Consider the following 21,895-nt stretch of genomic DNA (forward strand, 5'->3'; position numbering starts at 1 on the left):
GAAAAGAAATCCAGATTTGTGGTAAAGCATCGTCAAGCCTGTTTAGATCAGTGCATTGTAAGTTAGAATTGTCCATTGTATAGATACTAGCAGAACCTCTTTTGTAATATGCTGAATTTTTCCAAGTTCTTTCTACAATACAATTTTGTCCTCAGAATCAAATTCATCACAGATGGGAGGATATCATAAACTGATAAAAATTGTAGTGCGAAATAGAGAGTTTTTCGGCTTCAGGTTCAACTTCTTGGTCAGGCCTTTCGGCCACCACATTGCTCACAGTGTCCGAGGGTACAACTTCATTTTGTTACCGAACTGTTAACTGCTTCTTTATCGATAAAGTCTCTTTGGCTCTTAGACACTTCTAAAACGCAGATTCTTCTTATTTTTTACTTCAAATTTTACTACTTACCGTTACTAATTACTTCACAAATTGTAGTTGTACCTCACCTCTCAATTTCCAGCAGGGTAGCAGCTTTGTGCTATTGCAAATATCGTTGCCTACTTTTAGGCCGTCAAATAAGTCAAGACCAAAGTAAGTTTTTTTAAGAATACTAGGTATTTTATATATTTAATTTTTAAAGTCGCTCAAATAAGAATTGTTCATTCCATAATTACACTTAAACTACGCATATAACTACAAACAACTGTCTACGTTTAACTAAATATCAATTCATCACGACAACTTCATAGGGTTACAATATTCGCCTACAATATTCGCCTCTACGCTGCTTCTTACATGCTGTATCACAACTTTTCCGTATGTATACATAGATATGTACATACATATGTATTTATATATTTATATATACATGTATTTATGTATGTTTGTTTATAAATATCGATTATTGCTCCTTCAATTCAGCTGCGGCATTCACATAACCTTCCTTGCCATTACTGTTAGCCAATGCGATACGTTGACGCTGCTCAGCCTCTCCCGCCTTTTGTTCGGGTGTCTTCGCCCATTCTTGCAGTTCACCCGAAGCCCAGAACCAATAGATGAGACAACCGATGAGATAGACACCAGCCGAAATGAAGAACACTGCCTTCCATTCTTCAGCTGTTTGATTCGTGACTAAATAGCCGGTCAGCATGGGGCTGACAATGCCGGGAATGGTGGCGAATGTATTACCGATGCCCATCAAAACGCTGGCATGTTGCGGTGCAATATCGAGATGGTTGACACTGAAATGGATTAGAAATGTAATGAATTTGAGAAAAGATAACGAAAAACGGTTAAAGTACTCACGCGAAACCAGACCACGCGAAGGCACCCAAACCGACAGCAATAGTGATGCACACAACCGACCAGATTGGATCCAATAAGTAGGCGGTGAGAATCATGAAGACGGTCTGTGCGAGGAAGGCAGCGCAGTTGAAGTAGCGACGCACTTGCGTGGTCGTCAGAATTTTTTTGATTTGCAGCCAATCAGCTAAGTAGCCGGAGACACCGAGCAATATGCCCATAGCTAGGTACGGCACAGCAGAAACAAAGCCAGTCTTATCCAGATTGAAGTTGAGGGTATCTAAAAAGCAGAAAAATATCGAAATCACAAAACTATTTTCTGAAATAATATGTGTACAAACCTTTTAAAAATGTGGGCAATTGCGTGAGCAGCGTGTAGAAACCCCAATTCTCGGAGAAATGTGAAGCGATGATAGCATAAAATGGTTTCGAGGTAAATATCGCCTTCCAGGGATGTTTAATTTCCTTATTGCCGTTATAACCGATTTTCTTTTGAATATATTCACGTTCATCGTCCGAGCAGAAACGATCACGATCCGGACCTGAACGCACTACCAATATCCAAACGAGGAACCATATTAAACCGATTGTGCCGAATACATAGAAGACGCTCTCCCAGCCATAAGCCGACGCTAAGAGACCCGAAGAAGGCATAGCTATAACGGTACCAGCGTAGTTACCAGCAAATGCAATGGAGGCCATACGCGAACGCTCCAAAGGTGGTGACCAACGCGACCATACAGCGTGTATGCAGGGGAAGGTGACACCCTGGAAGGAGTTGGAGAAAGATTTGTAATTAGACAAATAAGTCTCAAAATGGCTTGAAGACCATGTAGTAAAAGCCTCGATTCTTCTATTTTATAAACTCAATTGATATTCACCTCAAAAACACCTTCAATGATGCGCACAAAAAGGAACATTTCCAAGCTATGCTTAGCGGCCAAGGGTGTGAGTAGCGTCAACAGAGCGGTGGTACCGATACCCAAGCCAAATACCTAAACGACACGCAAACAAAAAGTAATATGTGATTATTTACAACAAAAACTCCAAGCGCATGCGCAGCTACTCACAATGTTGCCACCAATTTTGGCGCCAATAAAACCACCAATGAACTGTGTTGTTATGTAACCATAGAAGAATGAACTCAATATCAGACCTTTCTGCTTTGAATCCCAAGGAAAATCTTGTTCATATGAGACATTGCCAGCGTCGTCGATTACTGTGCGATTCTCAGTCATTGCCACGATCGCGACGCTAAGGTTAACGCGCAGCGAGTAAACATTGAAGAATCCAAGGAATGCCAAGAAGACGACCACATAGCGACGCTTCTTCCAAAATTTCCAAGAGAGTGGTTCGGCTTCAACGATTTCGGTGCTGTGGGAAGTGTGAAGAGAGTGTCGCAATTAATTAATCTGAATATTGTGAATGATAGAATTTTTAAAATAAATTTCATTTATATGTAAATTTTCGCAATAGATTCCATTTCAAAATGTAGTAGTAGTTATCAATAAATATTAAAAAAAAATAATCGGTGGGAGAATCTTAAGATTCGTGAATGATGGCATTATCTTTTACTTAATTTATTCATTATGTTCCTTAAAATATTACAAGGGTTCTTCTGGGAAAAACTTACAGTATGAAATGGGCCTCTACTTTCTCTTACTTGAGTCACAATTCTAATAAATTTGTGCAATTAGTAATTTAATTGTCATAATAACAGTAAGCCCTTTAAAATGTTTTTGCAGTAATTAAGTTGAATATTTATAAATACTCAATTAGGCGCACTCAATTAGTACATCAATTAATTGATAATAAATTTGTTAAAGATTTTTTCTCTCAAATAAAAACCAATATCCTAATCCAGATTAAAAGAATGAAACTGTAAATAAGGTCAAGTTTGTATTCGTATAGACTCAATTATATTATTATTCAATTAGGCGCACTCAATTAGTACTTTACAATTAATTGATAGTAAATTTGTTAAAAATAATTATTGTAATAAAAAACAATAAATTTATCCAGTTTGAGTTAATTAAGCTGTAAATTATGCCCAGTTTGTTATTCATATTGGCTTAATTATGCTTACTCAATTAGCATTTACATTTATTAATTTTCCGTTTTATCAAACTCTTTTGTTGTTGTTTCTTTTTCTATGCTAAAAAATGGTATATTTTCTGAAGCAATTAAGTTTTTGATTATTCAATTAGTTAAATTGAGCTAATTTAATTGGAATTCAAATTTAATCACTCTCATTTGAGTAATGTATTTTTATTGGACTATTTTCTACATTAAAAATGAACTTTTCACAGTAGCTATAGGAAGTCAGAATGTTTGGATGACATCATGTTCACTCAATTAGAGGCGTTGAATTAATATTATACACATGCTCTATTTTTTATAGCATTTCTATGACGAATGTCTTATGTTGTGGTAAAAGCGTTTATCTCTTCTTACATCTAATCGTAATTGGCGTACAAACTGTTTCTCATTTTGTAGTCGATCGTTGCCAATTAGTTGAATCAACTAAGACATATATGTTCCAACGCACTCCATTTAAGTTACTATTTTCCTACTTTTAAGACAATGTATTTCCTCTGTTTCACTTCATTCTTCTATGTATAAGCTTACAGGGTTTCTACTTATAATTTTCCATTCAATTAAGTTCTAATTGAGCCTTTATCTAATTTCAAAATTTGCTCAAAGCCCTGAATAAAAACTCAAAAACAGCTTAATAAAAGAATGACGCAGTTCATTATAGTCTATTGGCGTGCCGTTGAATGTTACAAAGCTTTGTGGGTGGCGCACATACCAAACCACCGTGTTTAATCAGCTGCAACGGCATTCAAGGCTGACTGCTTACCACACACAAAGTTCAGAATTGCACTCATGTAAACAGTTCCAGTACCTAAATAACATTACATTTACATTTACTGTGCTTAAGTCCACAGTTGTACTAGACAATTCCGTCTAACTTTCGCTTTCGTCAAGACAACAGCGAGCTTCAGTGTGCTTATGTTTACCCGCCGCTCAGCGGCAGGTTTAATGAACGGGTGAATGGGAAAAATTGGTTAGCGTATATTGTTGTCATTGTTTTTGCTTTTGCATAGTTAAGTAACTGGTTTTTAGCGATTTGTTTTATTTTTAGTAACATTACTAGATACATACATATTTAAATATATATGCTCTATTTACATACATATTTATTATATAATAGATGTCGGTAGTTAAAAATATTATGTTTATATATATGTAAATATTGCAGACTCTGCACATAAGCTGGTTGCAATTCTTTGTTGAACGCAAATATTTCTTTTACCAGCTACATTGTTCTTGCTTGAGTTGAGGCGGCACAATGGTCTTTTTCTTTAAAAATTTTATGAAAAAATTATCTAATTTTTTAGCTTTTTACGATCTTTTAAAAAATTTAAAAAATATCTGTGAAGCTTGAAATTTAATTTTAATAGGGTTGCCACCTGTTTCAACTGTTAATTTCAATTAATTATTATTTTCAAATGAATTATTAATATATGGCTAACCAACAAAAAATATTTAGGAATGTCGAATATTGCAATTTAGATAACTTATAAAATAGTTTGAGGTATTTTTTTTAATTTTGAAAGGTGTTGCCACCTGTTTTAAAAAATATTTTCTATGATATTGATGCAATACATGAATTATTACAATTTAGCTAAGTAAAAAATAGTTTCGAGGCACGAATTTAGTTGAAATTAAATTTGAAAGGTGTTGCCACCTGTTAAGAATTTTATTAAATTAATGCAATATTACATAAAGTGTATGCTACTACACACGCGTATAAGTGAACACATCTTTTTAAAAAATTTTATGTATACATTTTTCGAAAGTGACATACTGTGCTCAGCAATGTATCGAAAGTTACCGCTATATATACATACATATCTATGCTCATTATCTTATTGATCATGCATGAGACATGCGGAACATTTGTCTATTCAGCTGGCGGTCTGAAGTGAATTGGCTTTCTGGTCAAACAACTTTTTTTCTTATTCAAAGCGGCGGGCTAATGACGAAGTGACGGTTTTCAGTTATGCAGATATTAAGTAATAATAAAATGTTTACGAGGGTAGGCGAAAGAAAATGAAAAGTGGACAGAAGGAGTAGCAGAAATAATATATGTATGTATGTATATTAAAGCTATTAAATGTTAATTTGCGTCTCATAAGACTGTACAACCGAATGACTTACGGATCATGGTGTGCAATCTCCATTTTGTGTCCATTGAATTTTTCGGTTTTTACAACGTCCTCCATTGCGGTTTAGTGGCTTCCCTTTACGCGGTTTACGATTTAATTAATTTGCACAAGTAACGCTGATTTTATAATTGCGCTATAAACCAGAAAATGTTGAGCAATTCGTCGCTTTATGTTTGTTGTTTCGGTGTTTTTGTGCAAACTGTGAACTTCTGATTAACTCATGCGCGCAGCATTTCCTTTAATTAAAGACAAGAGTTTTTTGTTAAAATAAATATAAAAAATTTATAAATAAATTTCTAGACATATGTTTTAAATTTTAGATTTATTTTAGAGCAAAGAAAGCTGGAGGAGTTGCCAGTTAATTTTATTAATAATAGAATTGAAAATTGATTAAAACTGATTTTTTAAGATCTTAGTGCTATTTTTTATAAAGACAGTTCAGATAGTACCGTTATGTCGCTTTTACGAACTCAACGTGACTTTACTTTAATTTATTTGAATTGACATGACTTGACTTGGCTTGATTTGACTTGACTTGACTTTACATGACTTTAATTTACTTGAATTGACTTGACTTGACTTGACATTACTTGAATTGACATGACTTGACTTCACTTTACATGACTTTACTTTACTTTGATTTACTTGAATTGATATGCCTTGACTTGACTTGACTTTACTTTAATTTAGTTGAATTGATATGACTTGACTTGACTTGACTTGACTTCACTTCACTTTAATTTACTTGAATTGATATGACTTGACTTGACTTGACTTGACTTTAATTTACTTGAATTGACATGACTTGACTTCACTTTACATGACTTTACTTTACTTTGATTTACTTGAATTGATATGACTTGACTTGACTTGACTTTACTTTTCTTTAATTTACTTGAATTGACATGACTTGACTTCACTTTACATGACTTTACTTTACTTCGATTTACTTGAATTGATATGACTTGACTTTACTTTACTTTAATTTACTTGAATTGATATGACTTGACTTTACTTTACTTTAATTTACTTCAATTGGCATGACTTGACTTGGACTTAACTTCACTTCACTCAACTTAACTTAAACTGTTTGTTTGTCTGCCTTTTATTATTATTTTATTTCTTACACCCATTATATAAACACGCGAGTGTATACTTTACTAAAATAATTTATAAATTTATAAATAAATGTGCTGCATTTTACTAGCAAATGTGTGATTACTTTTCAGCACAGCTGTTTTCTGGTAATAGACCTCTTCTTACATACATACATTTGCTATTATTAATAAAGCAAATATTTTCTCTAGAAATTGTTAAACACACTCATACATTTGGTTTTGCCAGCATAATTTGCACGAAAATTGTCAAAAATCGCTCGTGAGTTTGGTAAATAAATATTTATGCTCGAGTATAAATATGAAATAACTGATAAGCGTGTATCCGTTAAATGTGTGTGATCGCAGAGAATGTTAGTAATTGAAAAAGAAAATAAACTTGAACTAAAATTTAGACGAAATCAAATATTATGACAGGGACGATTATTTGTGACAACTCTTTGTTCGAAATATTTGACGCAAATCGGAAAGACTAACAGAATTCAAAATACCCCCCATTTGGTTAAATTGTTGGACTTTTAGCTGGGTAAATGAATATAAAGAGCTCAAAGTGAATGAAATACTCATCACAGAACGTACTTTACTTGGTACCGAAAATAACTAAATTCAGAGAACACTTTTCCCTATGTATGATTTCCATCGCTCATCCAGTAATGTCATATATTTGGTTGGCATATCTCCCTTCCGACCAAAAGGTCGGACAGCAATTTTTCAAGCCTCTTTTTAATTCAACTTTACACCACCAAGGGCCATGGACAGAAACAAGTGGTAATCACTTAAAACCTTCTATCCGAGCTCCCCTATCTTCGGACGAGTCATCAACGAAGTGTGTGGTCTGGCGTTGTCCTGGTGGAACACTGCACCCTTTCTGTTGGCCAATTCTGGACGCTTCTAGTCGACCGCCTGCTTCAAGCGGTCCAGTTGTTCGCAGTAGATGGTAGAATTAATCGTATGGCCATATGGCAGCAGCTCATAGTGGATGACTCCCTTCGAATCTCACCAAACACACAGCAAAACCTTCCTGGCCGTCAATCCCGACTTGGCCACTGTTTGGGACGATTCACCGGCTTTCTACCACGACCGTTTTCACTTGATATTGTCGTATGTGATCCATATTTCGTCGCCAGTCACAATCCGCTACAAAAATGGGTCGAGTTTGTTACGTTTCAGCTACATATCGCAGGCGTTGATTCGGTCCAGAAGGTTTTTTTGCGTCAAATCATGCGGCACCCAAACATCAAGCTTTTTTGTGTATCCAGCCTTCTGCAGATGGTTTAAAATTGTTTGGTAACTAACTCCCATCTCCTGGACGATGTCACGAGATGTCACATGTCGGTCTAAATCGATGTTGTCCATGATTTGATCGGTATTCTTCGTCGCAGGTCTTCCGCCGGCTTATCCATGGTGTCGTTCTCACCCGCTCTTCGCAGTTCGAAGTGATAGAGTACCATCCCCCAAAACACCATTAATCTCACGGAACGTTTCTCTAGCGGATTTGCCTTTAACGAAGGAAAACTTTAAAATAGCGCTAATTTCGGCGTTAGTGAACTCTATGTTTACACGTCTATAACTGTTGAACGCAATATCCAAACTAATCATGCATGGCGTCGTTTGCAGGTTATGTCAAGACCTTTCAAAGTTGTATACTATTGACAGATACGAACTCTGCAGCGCTTTATACATAGTCGCGAAATTCAAAAGACAAAATGGTGGAAGAGAAATACCTAATATAACGGCTACTAAGTGAGATAGCTCAGCAAAGACAGGACTCTTTGTATTATGAGGCAATTAAATAAATAACACCAAAGTTACAAAGCCTATAAAATAAATATGAAAGTGTGTGTATAATTACTTAATTAACACTAATGAGCCTAATGCATTCTATTTACATTCAATTACAGTGTTAATTATATTGCACAACTTTAGGCGTGAGCAAATAATCCATGTACAAATGTTAAAATAATTATTTTAACTCTAATAATAAAATAAAATAATAAATAAAAGTAAACATTTCGATTTTTATATTTACATATATTATTATTTTATATATTAAATCCATACAAGTTTTTTTACCAGGCTTAGGTCAGAAATCATCATTAAATATAAAAAGTAAATTTATGGAAAGCTAATTGTTTGAACTATTATTTTTTCACAAATTTTTTTTCGAGATAGAACAATTAACAGCACTTGAAACGAAGGCGAAAAGTGTACACATGGCAACGGGGAAGGCATCCATTTGTCAGGTGATCCATGAAAGTCTAAACAAAATCGTCACGCGTCTGACACATTTCTCTTCTCCCTTGTCATTGTATAACGGGATCTTATTTGGGTTGGATCTATCATGAGCTCGAGGGGCTCAAATATAGAGAACATATGTTAATCAAAGTTATTTTCTTTTCATTTGTGTTAACGACCTGCGTTGGTCTTCCGTGCTCATATTTGCTGTTCGGAACTATAACTCACGAACTAATTGTCATTTAGCCCTTACATTTTTACAGGCATCTTTTGAAGATTAGGTCTAAATATCCTGAATTATGAATCTTATATCCTTTTCACACAGTCAATTTAATTGTTCAATTAAAATTTTGATTGAGAAACCAGTTTTTGCCCTTCACACTGTCGGCTACTCGATAATCGATTAGCTGTTATACACTTTTGTTTTTGCTTTTCATAAGAAGTTGGTGAGTTTCATCAGCTGATTGCTATTAATAGCACCGACATCTACCGTCTTATAGCGTGAACAACAACTCACAGACAATGAATGTATATATAACCACAAATTGGGTCTTTGTCGCAGAGTTGCATTTCATTTTCAAGTCGATTAACGTTCAATTAAAAATTAATGTAGAAAAATCAGATTTTTATTTTGAATGGTAAATCGATCTTAATCAGCGTTTTAATCGAGGCCGGTTAATTGATCAATTTGTAGTATTTGCAGTATTTTATATGCGATTTTATGCCAAATTATGGTATCTAGTTACACTACAACTCCCAGCGCTGACTAATCTCCGCTATCTTAACTGCACTTAGGAACATTCCTATCTGTCTATAAATTTTTATTAGGTATATGTTTGCATTTATATTTCTATGTACACACGTATTTCGATTAGCAAATCTCTAAATGACGGAAATCTCCCCGCCAATCTACAAGTATATATCAAAAATTTCCCTCAGTCAATTGCGATTAGGCTAATCTGCTTGACAGTTATCAGCAATGGAATTTATCAAGCAGAAAGAAAGCAAAAACAACAAAAATTATAATAAAAAAATATAAAAACCAAAAACAATAATAAAAAACTAAACAAATAACCATAAAGCGGGCGACCCACGTGCCGAGCCAGCGGATTTGCATGTTTTTCAAAATTATGACAATTGTTATTGACATTTCGCTCGCAAATCACAAAAAATGGTTTTAGATAAATATTCAGTTGATGTGAATGATTGCGACTGCCAGTAGTGCAGTTAGTTTATTTTACAACAATACATGCACATGCATTTATACTCATTAACTAATGCGCACACTGCCAGTAGGCAATTTCATTAAGTGCCTGGCAGCTATATATATAAATGCAAACAACAATAACAATAAAAGTAACAAGACAGTAGAAATGGCATTGCATGCACATAAGTAGCTTTGTAGGTAAATAACTGTGCTTTTTTAAAGGAAATTATGCAATTTGTATTTGTAGTTGTTGTATTTATCTGCTTATGTGCATTTCGCAACCTTTTGAGTCTTTCTTTAAATTGCCAACATGCAATGTCAAAACCAAAAAAAAAAAAAAATACACTGACGAGTAAACAGACAAGCACTAAATATAATAAATATAATCACAGTCAAATTGCACTAAATAAAATCATAAACGTCATACACCCAGTAGGAAATGCAACGCATGTGACTTTAATGAGAGATTAGCAAAATGCGTGTCTCTTTTTAATTTTTTTATTATACCAGTTTTTGTGAATTGGTATAATCGATTGTTCGATTAACAACCTGCTAGATTTGCACTTAATACAGGAGAATAATATAATACCTCAGTCAAATAATTATATGTGCATGAACTTTTTGCAAAAAAAAAAATTAAAGATTACAAAATTGCAAAATATTTCTGAGTATGCAGGTTTGTTATTATTAATGTATACGATATTTTAATTTATAAACCCAATATTAAATATTTTTTTTAACTATAAAACAGAATTGAAGTTTAGGCTAATAGTAAGTATTTATATGTGCATTTTACTATTTACTATTTTTACCAGTAAAGCCTATACATTTGAGTTTAACTGAAATAAATGTTTATTTTAATAGTCAGTAGAATTGTACTTACATTTTAAAACTAAATTAAGCCCCTTAATCAGAGAATTAACTACTGAGTGTAGAATAGTTAATTAAATATTGGCAAATTCTTGCTTTATGGCTAATTTAAGGTGACGTACTGTCTCAAAATGCTTTCCGTTTTGGAAAACAGGAGCAGAGAGGTTCCCCCAGAGATCCTCAATAGGATTAAGGTTCGAACTAAATGCTGCACATTGTAATACGGGAATTTTCCGGTCGTTAAAGATGTTCTTCGTTTGGATTGAAGCGTTATCCTTTCGATATGTCCAGTTATATGCCATAAATATTGCCAGCAAATTTTATTAACTCGCTGTCCAAAAGATCTACTTTGATATTAGCATTTATTTGAGTGAATATAAAACATGTAGATAGCTTTCCACAGCAGCAAAATGCAGCCCATGTAATCAAGGTGCCGTATTCTACTCGTATCACTCATCGGCACAGAATTGGTATTTATTTGCAAACCTCAAATGTGCTTTATTGTGTATTTCTTTAGCGTTGGTTTAGGTGCCATGGAGGTGTGTTTCAGAAACTGATTTTTATGTATAATTGGAAAAATTATATTTATGGTGATTTTCTCTCTTAACTAGGTCCATAACTAGGTCCTTTCGCACCGCTCAACAATGTTGTTTTTCGTCCGCTGCGTCGCACTATACCATAATTAATGGGGTAAATGTAATCAAATTTTTAATAATTCATTAAGTTAATGCACCTGCAATAATTTTGAAAACAAATTTTAGCAAAAAAAGTTTTTGCTGCGACACTATCAGTAAGAAAGATCCGCTAAACTGATTTTGCACACATAAATATTTACTATGCAATACCCAATTCACAAGCACATTCTTAATGTAACTGTACAACGAACGAGAAAAGTATGAAACAATTTTCGTTGCATAGTAACGGTAACATATCAACCTTTTAGTCCACTTTTACCGAAATCAAAAAAATTACTGTGAATAAGAAATATAAACAAATGCAGAAATGCACATATAATTATTTGACTGGGATACGTGTCGATTTTTCAAGAGTGGCTTAAAACCTAGATATTTTTATATACCAGTTTATATAATTTATACCAGTTGTTTGTTTTAATCGCTACTCCACAGGTTTGAAAGTACAATAATAATATAAAAAATAATTTTAAAAATATTTTTAATTATACCAATTTAGGTAATTTGTACTAATTTTTTGTTCGATTCGATTCGACCCATGAAAAACTAATAATTGTTCAACGAAAATATTGTAAAATTTATCAACCAACATCATATAACCAAAGACCAAACAGTTCCTAATTTCTTATATAAAAAACCGCGTGTTTGTTTGTTTTAAATGCCTATTGATAAAAAATATGTAAATATAGTGTATTAACGCACGAGAATTCCGGATTTTTTAAATAGAATTTGTAAAGCAAATAATTTATTTATTTTTTTAACAAATTGAAATTTATGGTGCATGAGGTAAGTAATTGTTTGAATTTTTATTTAATATAATTAGAACAACTTTCGTAATGACTCATATATTTATAATAACGACATAACCATAGATCACTGCAGGTGCTCTTCCAATCAGTCATGTGAAATTCTCCACTAGAGATCTAGCTCAATGGTGCATAGACCAACGTCTAGTTGACTTTAGAAGAAATTTCTACAACCCAAAAACTACAACAATAAGAATTAGATATGCAATAGCACTTCTATTATTTTGACAACAGCTGTATATTGTATGCAGATTTTATAATCTCAACAGCTATTGATAACTCTTTCATTCAAGGAAAGTTATCGCCGTAGCCAATAGCAGCGATAAATCAATAAATCATTTTTAGGAAATAAAACCAAATCATTAAGATACCATATACATAGTAAGGCCATTAATTTATTTGTCATAAAGTAATATAATTCAATAATAACTCTTATATAAAGCTATTTAATAGCTATTAATTTGTAAACATTTTTACCAAATGACATCCGACACGTGCCAAGTTTTGCAATGTAGCACATTCTATGATCTATATGTATATAAACGGTGAGCCTGAACGTTTCGATGGTCGCCAACAGTCAAAGTAGTCTCAAAGAAAGCGAGATAGAAGCATCCGACGCTATCGTCGAGTATTCGCTAGATTGAGTTTGTGCAATCTTGAATGTAATATCTTCGATCAACTCAGCAATTAACTCAACACAGGAATCAAATTTTTTCGAAACAATTCGTCGGTACATAAAGATTTCTCGAACCAGTAGAAGTTTTAGAAATCACAGAAAACCGGCATTTCAACACGCCAAGTAGAAATAAAGTGACGGAGTTCTGTAATGTAACTCTGCTTCAATGGTATATACTTCGGAGTGCTTTAAAAGTTAACTAAGCTTGATTGCTTTGAAAGCTCTTAACGTTTTCGCCGTTGTCAAATAGCGCTTTTACACAGCCAAATTGATGGATCAATTAAAATTCCGAAACCATTTTTTTCCTTCACTCTGCCGGCTACTCGTTAATCGATCAGCTGTTATAAATTTTTGTTTTTGCTTTTCATAAGAAGTTGGTAAGTTTCATTGCTATTTTTAGCAGCGACATCCACCGTAGCTTATGTTATCAAAAATTTCAGCCAATCGCAGACAAAGAACGTAAATATATAATACAAATACGGTCTTTGTCGCAGAGTTGCATTTCATTTTCAAGTCGATTAAAATTCAATTAAAAATTAATATTGGAACAATGAAATTTTTATTTTGTGCTGTAATTCGAGCTAAATCAGCGTTTTAATCGAACACAAGCAGTTTAATTGAACATTAGCTCCTGTGTGAAAGGGCTATAAGGTTTTAAATCATCAAATAATTTAAAGCTTCAGCAAGCCTAATTGAGTTCACTGAAGTAACTTATCAATCGCTTCTTCTTCAAATATAAAGAAGATTATTGTACAGAGTACAAGTTTTTAGGCCGTTTTAATACAGCCAGTTTTACGCTAAATCATGTCAGCCGACTTCTAGCTATCTATTTCAAGTTTCAGTAAACTGTCTTTAATATTTTATGAATTTTCCGATGAAAAATAAACTGGTTGAAGGGGTTTTTTTGTGTTAAGCCAATATTTCGTCGTTTTCGATGTGTTATTAGCACAGCTTGTACATTTTACGCGTGACTTCTGAGAATTTCAATTTTATTTTATTTTATTTTTTAATGTTTTTTTTTGCAGTTAATACTCGTACACATGCATTGCACATGCAATAAAGTTCAACGTCTCAAAATAAATGTCAACAACTGCAATTGTTGCTGTCAAATAAATACCCATACAAACAGACGCAAGTACGTCACTCACTTGGTGTTAATTGAATACAGTTATATTAATAAATAGCGAATTTAATTTTTAAATTATAAAAAATGGTAAAAAGCTTAACAAAGGCTTTAAGAGTTTCTTGCGAATTTTTTTCGGAATGCAAAAGAAGTTAATTGAGTTGCTAGCCTTGCTTAATGAGCGAGCACCAATGTGAGATTTATTTTTCAATATTTCTCGTAAAATTGTTATTGTTGTTGCTATGAGCATCAGATTTTAGATTCAAGAAGTTGCAATTTTTTTATTTAGGTGAAAAAAATATTTTATCAACAACTTTTCGAATAGTTCAGTGATTCTTCTTCACATACATAAAGCAAAAAAAAAAAATATTAAAAAATAATTACAATACCAACATTTTTTGGTAGCAATTGTCAGTGATTTATTATTGTTTTATTTTTATTTTTTCAAATGTGCTTTGAACCAAGATTCAGTAATGCATATATAATGATATGAGATACTTGTTTACCTATAATAATGTATATAGACAGTATATTACATATCCAATTCGCATTAGCTGAAGGCAAAATAATCAATTATAATACAATAAATTTGAAATATCCAGATAGGTGATATATGTATATGTGTACATATCTACACCACATGTCGAAATTGCAATACAAAACCAGTTTTCTCTTTGATTTCAATTTTTATTTTATCCACTTTATCAGTTCTTCTACATCCGGAATTTACTCAAAACCTCAAAGTCTCGAATATTTGGTGTTTAATATTATATTATCAGCAATAAATTAAAAATTATGCGCAAAAATTCCACTATTTACCTGAAGCTTTCACCGCAGCTTTCATAAGCGATCCTGAGGATCTCACCTTAATTAAATAAAGCTATGATAATTCCATGAGAAATAAATACGATCAAAATGATATTCATAATTCCTACTACAAGTACTAACCTCACGCTAACTACAAAGAAGCTTCCCTTAGGTGATATGCCTTCAAGTTTTACTTTACAAATAAATAAATAAAATTTTATTTTTGTATGTGACCAGATGGAATCGTTCCGGTCACATACTCACCAGTACATATCAGTACTAATTTCATTTAAATATTTTTTATTCTCAATTGAAAAAGCGAAAAGAATTTATAAGCCAGAAATAAAAAAAATCTGAGAAATACTACAAAGTAATAAAAAACACACCCTGTTTCGAGCGTGTGGAAACTGAGAACTGTAAAATTTATAGTTGTAGTCCCACTACAAGTCATCACAACTTAACTCTATAAAGTACTTATATGGTGTAAATTAAGGAATGGTCCAAAATAACACGGAGAAAATAGAAAAATACGCTTATTTTTTGAGAGTTATTAAAGAAGGGTGGTATCCCTATTATATACATTTTCTAAAATGTGTGTAGGACTACAGTTTTTAATTATCTAAAAGTTATTATCTATATTTTTTAAAAGATAAATTCCACATACTTTCATTCAAGCATAACAGCCGTTAACCTTAGATAGTTGTGAATCGAACAATCAACTGGTATAATTCAAATAGACTGGCAAAATCAAGTACAGATAGTACTCTACTCGTTTATACCACACTAATGAGGTATCTACATACTCTCTGGTAAAAAATTTAATTGGATCATTTTGTTATTGCCTTCACATTGAAAACAGCGCGCTAACATAATGAGCAAAGAAGTAGTAAATTAAAGTCATTTATTAAAATCTACCAAGCCTCCATTACGGCATAGTGAATGTTAAAGACTAATGAGGTTTGTGCTTATAAATTTTATGGGAACTATGCTGTAGTAAATTTGAAAGTGTTATATAACTTGCAGAAAGTGAAATTAAAACAAAAATTAATTAATGATAACTGAGTGTTATAATTAAATGAAGTCCAATTCTCTTTGTAGTTAAGGTTATCTTAATAGTTGAAAAAGTTAAAGTCACAACATGCATAATCTTGGGCAAGGCATACCATATTTTTAACTCTTACGGTGTTTTTAAAGCAATGTAGTTCTTTGAATAACGAAATTGAAAAATTATTATTATTAGTTTTTTTTTTGTTCAAAAGCTGTCAAAACTTCAAATGCAAATATTTTTGTTTTTTCCTTCGTTCAATAACGAAATTTATCCATGTACTATTGAAATATTTTTATATCAATAATAGGATATGCTGTCCACGGCAGTATTATTTTTTTATTTTTGGAACCAATGGTTGAGTTTTCGAATCTTTTAAATAAAAATTTCACAAAATACTGTTCAATTACGTAGTTTTGATATGCTGAATTGTTAAAATGAAATAAATAATTGTATAAGTGAAATTTCGCTTGCGAATTGCTGCCCACGCGTTGGTTGGGCGGGAGAAGTGCTTAGGTTGGGCGAGTTTGGGTTTATATATTTATAAAAAAATTGTAAAAATACCCTTGTTTTTAGTCTCTGAGACCGACCTCATCCTTAATTAGTTCTAACCTGAAAAAATAACCTTGACTAAAGCTAATCCAGCATTGATATAAATATTATTAATTTTGGTTTTAACGTTGATCTAAAATTATTTCCCATTAAATTATCTGATATTAGATATTTATTAATTATACTCTCGCAACAAATGTTGCTAAAGAGAGTATTATAGTTTTGTTCACATAACGGTTGTTTGTAACACCCAAAACTAAACGAGTTAGATATAGGGTTATATATACCAAAGTGATCAGGGTGAAGAGTGGAGTTCAAATCCGAATGTCTGTCTGTCCGTCCGTCCGTCCGTTCGTCTGTGCAAGCTGTAACTTGAGTAAAAATTAAGATATCTTGATGAAACTTGGCACACTTATTTCTAGGCACCATAGGAAGGTTGCTTTCGAAAATGAGCAAAATCGGACCACTGCTACGAACACAAAATGGCGAAAACCGAAATCACATAAAGGGCCATAATTAAACCATAAATAAAGTTATGGAAATAAAATTTGGTATGAAGGATCGCACTATGAAGGGGCATATTTGGATGTAGTTTTTTTGGGAAAGTGGGCGTGGCCCCGCCCCCTACTAAGTTTTTTGTACATATCTCGCAAACCAATAGAGCTATATAAACCAAACTGTCTGCAGTCGTTTTTTTACCCACTTCCTAATACAGTCCAAAAATGAAAGAAATCTGATCATAACCACGCCCACCTCCCATACAAAAGTTAGGTTGAAAACTACTAAAAGTGGGTTAACTCACTAAGGAAAAACGTCAGAAACACTAAATTTTTTTTTACAAAATGGAAAATGGACGTGGCATCGCCCACATATGGGTCAAAAACCATATCTAAGGAACTACTCGACCGATCACATCCCAATGATATGTTGTGAAAATATGCCAAATCGCTTCACAACCACGCCTACTTCCTATATACCAGAACTTTGAAGACGATCTGAACCGTTTACTTTACAATATAACGGGTGATTTTTTTGAGGTTAGGATTTTCATGCATTAGTATTTGACAGATCACGTGGGATTTCAGACATGGTGTCAAAGAGAAAGATGCTCAGTATGCTTTGACATTTCATCATGAATAGACTTACTAACGAGCAACGCTTGCAAATCATTGAATGGGCCCTAGAAAAGTTGGCAGAAAATCCGCTTTTTTATCGACAAATTTTGTTCAGCGATGAGGCTCATTTCTGGTTGAATGGCTACGTAAATAAGCAAAATTGCCGCATTTGGGGTGAAGAGCAACCAGAAGCCGTTCAAGAACTGCCCATGCATCCCGAAAAATGCACTGTTTGGTGTGGTTTGTACGCTGGTGGAATCATTGGACCGTATTTTTTCAAAGATGCTGTTGGACGCAACGTTACGGTGAATGGCGATCGCTATCGTTCGATGCTAACAAACTTTTTGTTGCCAAAAATGGAAGAACTGAACTTGGTTGACATGTGGTTTCAACAAGATGGCGCTACATGCCACACAGCTCGCGATTCTATGGCCATTTTGAGGGAAAACTTCGGAGAACAATTCATCTCAAGAAATGGACCCGTAAGTTGGCCACCAAGATCATGCGATTTAACGCCTTTAGACTATTTTTTGTGGGGCTACGTCAAGTCTAAAGTCTCCAGAAATAAGCCAGCAACTATTCCAGCTTTGGAAGACAACATTTCCGAAGAAATTCGGGCTATTCCGGCCGAAATGCTCGAAAAAGTTGCCCAAAATTGGACTTTCCGAATGGACCACCTAAGACGCAGCCGCGGTCAACATTTAAATGAAATTATCTTCAAAAAGTAAATGTCATGAACCAATCTAACGTTTCAAATAAAGAACCGATGAGATTTTGCAAAAAAAGTTATCAAGCTCTTAAAAAATCACCCTTTATAAAGTAAGTACTAGTGAAGATATCGGTGCAGAGCTTTGCACAAATACTATGTTAATACTGTGGCAGCCCCATTCTAAAAATCACCGAAATCGGACCATAGGTTTTCAAGGCCCCATATATCGAACATTAGGACCTCGGTGCTTCCAACCTCATATTGGGGTTTCCAACTTTCAATGGACTTTATACAATAGATATATGTATATGACGAATATGTGGGTCAAATTGTGTATTATATTAATCAAGTTAAATAAATAAATTGCGAGAGTATAAAATGTTCGGTTACACCCGAAATTAGCCCTTCCTTACTTGTTTTTATATATTTTTATTTAAACTATTTTTTATGACTTTAAATTAATTGATTTAATTGTTTTATGCAATTATTTTTTTATTTTTTCTAAATTTTAAAACATTACTCTTAGGTATATCAATTTTTTATAAAATTTTCTTTTTCAATTAAAAACTATTTGTTGTACCTTTTGTTTGTAAATAAATTATTAAAAAAAAATAAAATTTATTAAACAACTTATTTAGTTTTGTATGTATTTGAAATTGATTATATTTATAATAAAAAAAAATTAGTATTTTTAGTAAGAAAAATTTTATATAAAATTTGCGAATTTTTCTTTTTACTTAATTTTCACAACTTTATAAAATTTTATTTTTTATTTAAATTTATGTTAATATTAATAGACCCAAGTTATAAAAAAATATTTTATTACTTTAAGGGGTTGGGGGTAGTCAGGATTTTCAAAAAATCAATTTTGCATTTTCGTTAAATGTAATATCTTAAAAATATTCTCTGAAAATTTGAAGTTGATCTGATAGTTACTTTTCGAGTTATTCGACAAATAACAAAGAGCGCTCAGGCACTCCAAAACGCTAGTGTGAAACTTTCAATGCGTTTTTCTCAAAACTTTGTTTATTGAACTGGTGACAACTGTAACTCGAAAACCGCTCTGTAGAGTTTAATGAAATTTATACAGCTTTTAGAATACATTATTATGCTAGGCCTGATCGAAGCTTTTTTTGTATTTCAAAAATTTCGATTTTTTAAGACCAATCAACTGTTTATTTTTTCCCCAAAAATCTTTAAAAAAATTTCCTGTGAGCGCCATTTTGTTAATTTTTGAAAAACAAAAAAGCTTCAGGATTATCTATTTATAAAGTAAAAGTCCGATTGACCGATTGTTAGATGCATCTCAAAGGTATTTTTTCGGAACTGGGTCAACACAAACAGCTATAACTTTGGAAATTATAATTTTTCCAAATTTTGGTGATTACAAGTCAAAGCATTGTGTAATAATGCTATATTATTACTTTTGTAAAATAACATGATTTAATGGCAAAAAAATTACCTAAAATACTCATTTTTTTCGACTCTCTGACCACCCCTAACCACTTAATTAAGTTGCGTTATATTAAAAATTTCTTTTATTTAAAAAAAAAATATTTTGTTTGAGCTTGTATCGTATTTTCATAGTAACTAAAAAATTATAATTTTTTTTTTTAATATTTTACTTAAATCTTATATAGTAATTTTTTTAATATTTTGTTTTTTTTTATGCTTTTCTCTGTTTTATTTGTTTTTTTTTTTTACATTACAGAAAAAATATGTTTTCATTTAATTTTATTATTTTTTATTGTTTCATTGAAGCTACAATTTTTGTAATTTACGAGTATTATTTTATTTTTTTCCCATATATTTTAAATGCAAAATTAGTTACACGTGTATATATGTATGTCTGTCCATGCATAATTTTCACACTCACAAAAGATAATCAATAGTATTATTTGTACTTTTTGCTACTATTTTTGCACATATAATTAGTTAGCAAAACCCGTAGTTATTTAATATCATTAACCTAATTTTTTAGATATTTCGCGTGTCTCCCTCCAGGCTGAACTTTGCGAAGTTCAACTTTTGCCGAAGTTATTTTTATATTTGGTAAATTAAAATTTGCGATTTTCTCTACACATTTTGAATAATAAGAGTTAACAAGTCACACTCTGCACCCTCGCACTTGCACTCCAACCAAAATATTAATTAATAAGCCAAGTCAAGCCAATTATTAATCAAGAAGAGCTCAGTTTTCTAACATTTTTGGTATTTTGATTAAAATTTCAAAAAATCTGCATACTTAAGTGTTAATAATTGACCTACACTTGTATACTTTTCCTTTGTCTATGCGCCACAAGCTTAAGATCACCACAAGAATTGCACACGCGCAGAACCGCTCGCTGAGTACTTTTCCGCCAAACCGTTACTAACGAAAGAGACAAGATGCTTCGCGATCGTTTTTTGTTTTGAAACCGCCTCGATTGAAACACGTTTGTCGCGGCTCAGCTGTGCAAGTGCACTGATTGCTGAAAAATTGCTCCGGCTTCGGCTTGCTAGCAGACAAAGCTACGCTCACGAGGTACATATATATATGTAGATATATTATATATGTATCATATAAAAGCGTGTCATAAAGCCACAGGCATTTCAAGCCGAACAAGCTTTGCTACAAACTTACACATGTCTACGCGAACAGCTGTATATACAACAACAACAACAACTTGCCTAAATTACCTGATAACTGAAAACACAGGTCTCGTCTTATGTTAATAAGGCAAACAAAATTTTTGTTTAATTTCAAATTCCGCCTGCGTACACTTACTCTTACCAATATATGAATCCAATTGATTATTAGCGCCGCCGCCACCGTCTTGTTGTTACAACTTCGGAGTTATGTTCGCGGTACTTTATAAATGAGTACAACAACAACTTAATTTGAATATAACAACAACTAAATTTGAGTACAACAACAACTAAATTTCAGTACAACAACAACTAGTGCAGTGCTGAAAACCACAAGCGCGTTACACCGCCTTCAGCGTAAGAGTCTCAAAAAGCGACTGAGCGACCGTCTGGAACTATTGTCGGCCAACTTTCTTTTCTACAAAGTCACTCGACGCTTTTGACTTGACTTTGCCGCGACGTTTGGGCGCTTGATCGCTTGTTGAACGCTTTGTTTTATTGATAGCTAAATACGTAGACCAACACATTGGCGTAATTAATCTCTTCCCCAACTGGTTTTACGAGACACTATAAAGCAAAAAAACAAAAACAAAAAAAAAGCAAAATAAACTTTTCATTAATATATGGCTTATCAGAATTTAGCGTAGCGACTTGGTGGTAAACGCACATGGACACAGTGAGGCACACACACACAACAAGAATTTTGATGTTCTAAGTACACCATGGCGTATGCGTCTTATCAATCCACGCTTACACACATATCCATATCAACTCATATACATAAATCTTTATTTATATGTATGTACCCCCTCAAAAAAGATTGTTAAGCAATTAACCGTT

The 21,895-nt window shown here is 32.9% G+C and overlaps 1 protein-coding gene across 5 annotated transcripts; it reads right to left on the reverse strand.

Moving 5' to 3' along the window:
• Window positions 1-533: 533 nt before the first annotated feature.
• On the reverse strand, window positions 534-21,458 carry LOC105220863 (sialin). 5 transcript variants are annotated; one of them, XM_011197396.3, is made up of 7 exons: window positions 21,201-21,458; window positions 5,468-5,711; window positions 2,314-2,617; window positions 2,125-2,238; window positions 1,585-2,011; window positions 1,247-1,523; window positions 534-1,182 (listed from the first exon to the last, which is right to left on the reverse strand). In XM_011197396.3, exons 2-7 carry the CDS (start codon window positions 5,530-5,532, stop codon window positions 843-845), a joined length of 1,527 nt encoding a protein of 508 aa, XP_011195698.2. In that variant the 5' UTR covers window positions 5,533-5,711; window positions 21,201-21,458; the 3' UTR covers window positions 534-842. The 5 variants fall into 5 exon arrangements, with proteins under 5 accessions (XP_011195698.2, XP_011195702.2, XP_011195699.2 ...); XM_011197400.3 differs by having other exon boundaries at window positions 21,195-21,458; XM_011197397.3 differs by lacking the exon at window positions 21,201-21,458 and adding an exon at window positions 20,696-20,835.
• Window positions 21,459-21,895: the final 437 nt, after the last annotated feature.

This window comes from Zeugodacus cucurbitae, chromosome 4 (genome assembly GCF_028554725.1).
Source record: "Zeugodacus cucurbitae isolate PBARC_wt_2022May chromosome 4, idZeuCucr1.2, whole genome shotgun sequence".
In the NCBI taxonomy this organism is placed as follows: Eukaryota; Metazoa; Arthropoda; class Insecta; order Diptera; family Tephritidae; genus Zeugodacus; species Zeugodacus cucurbitae.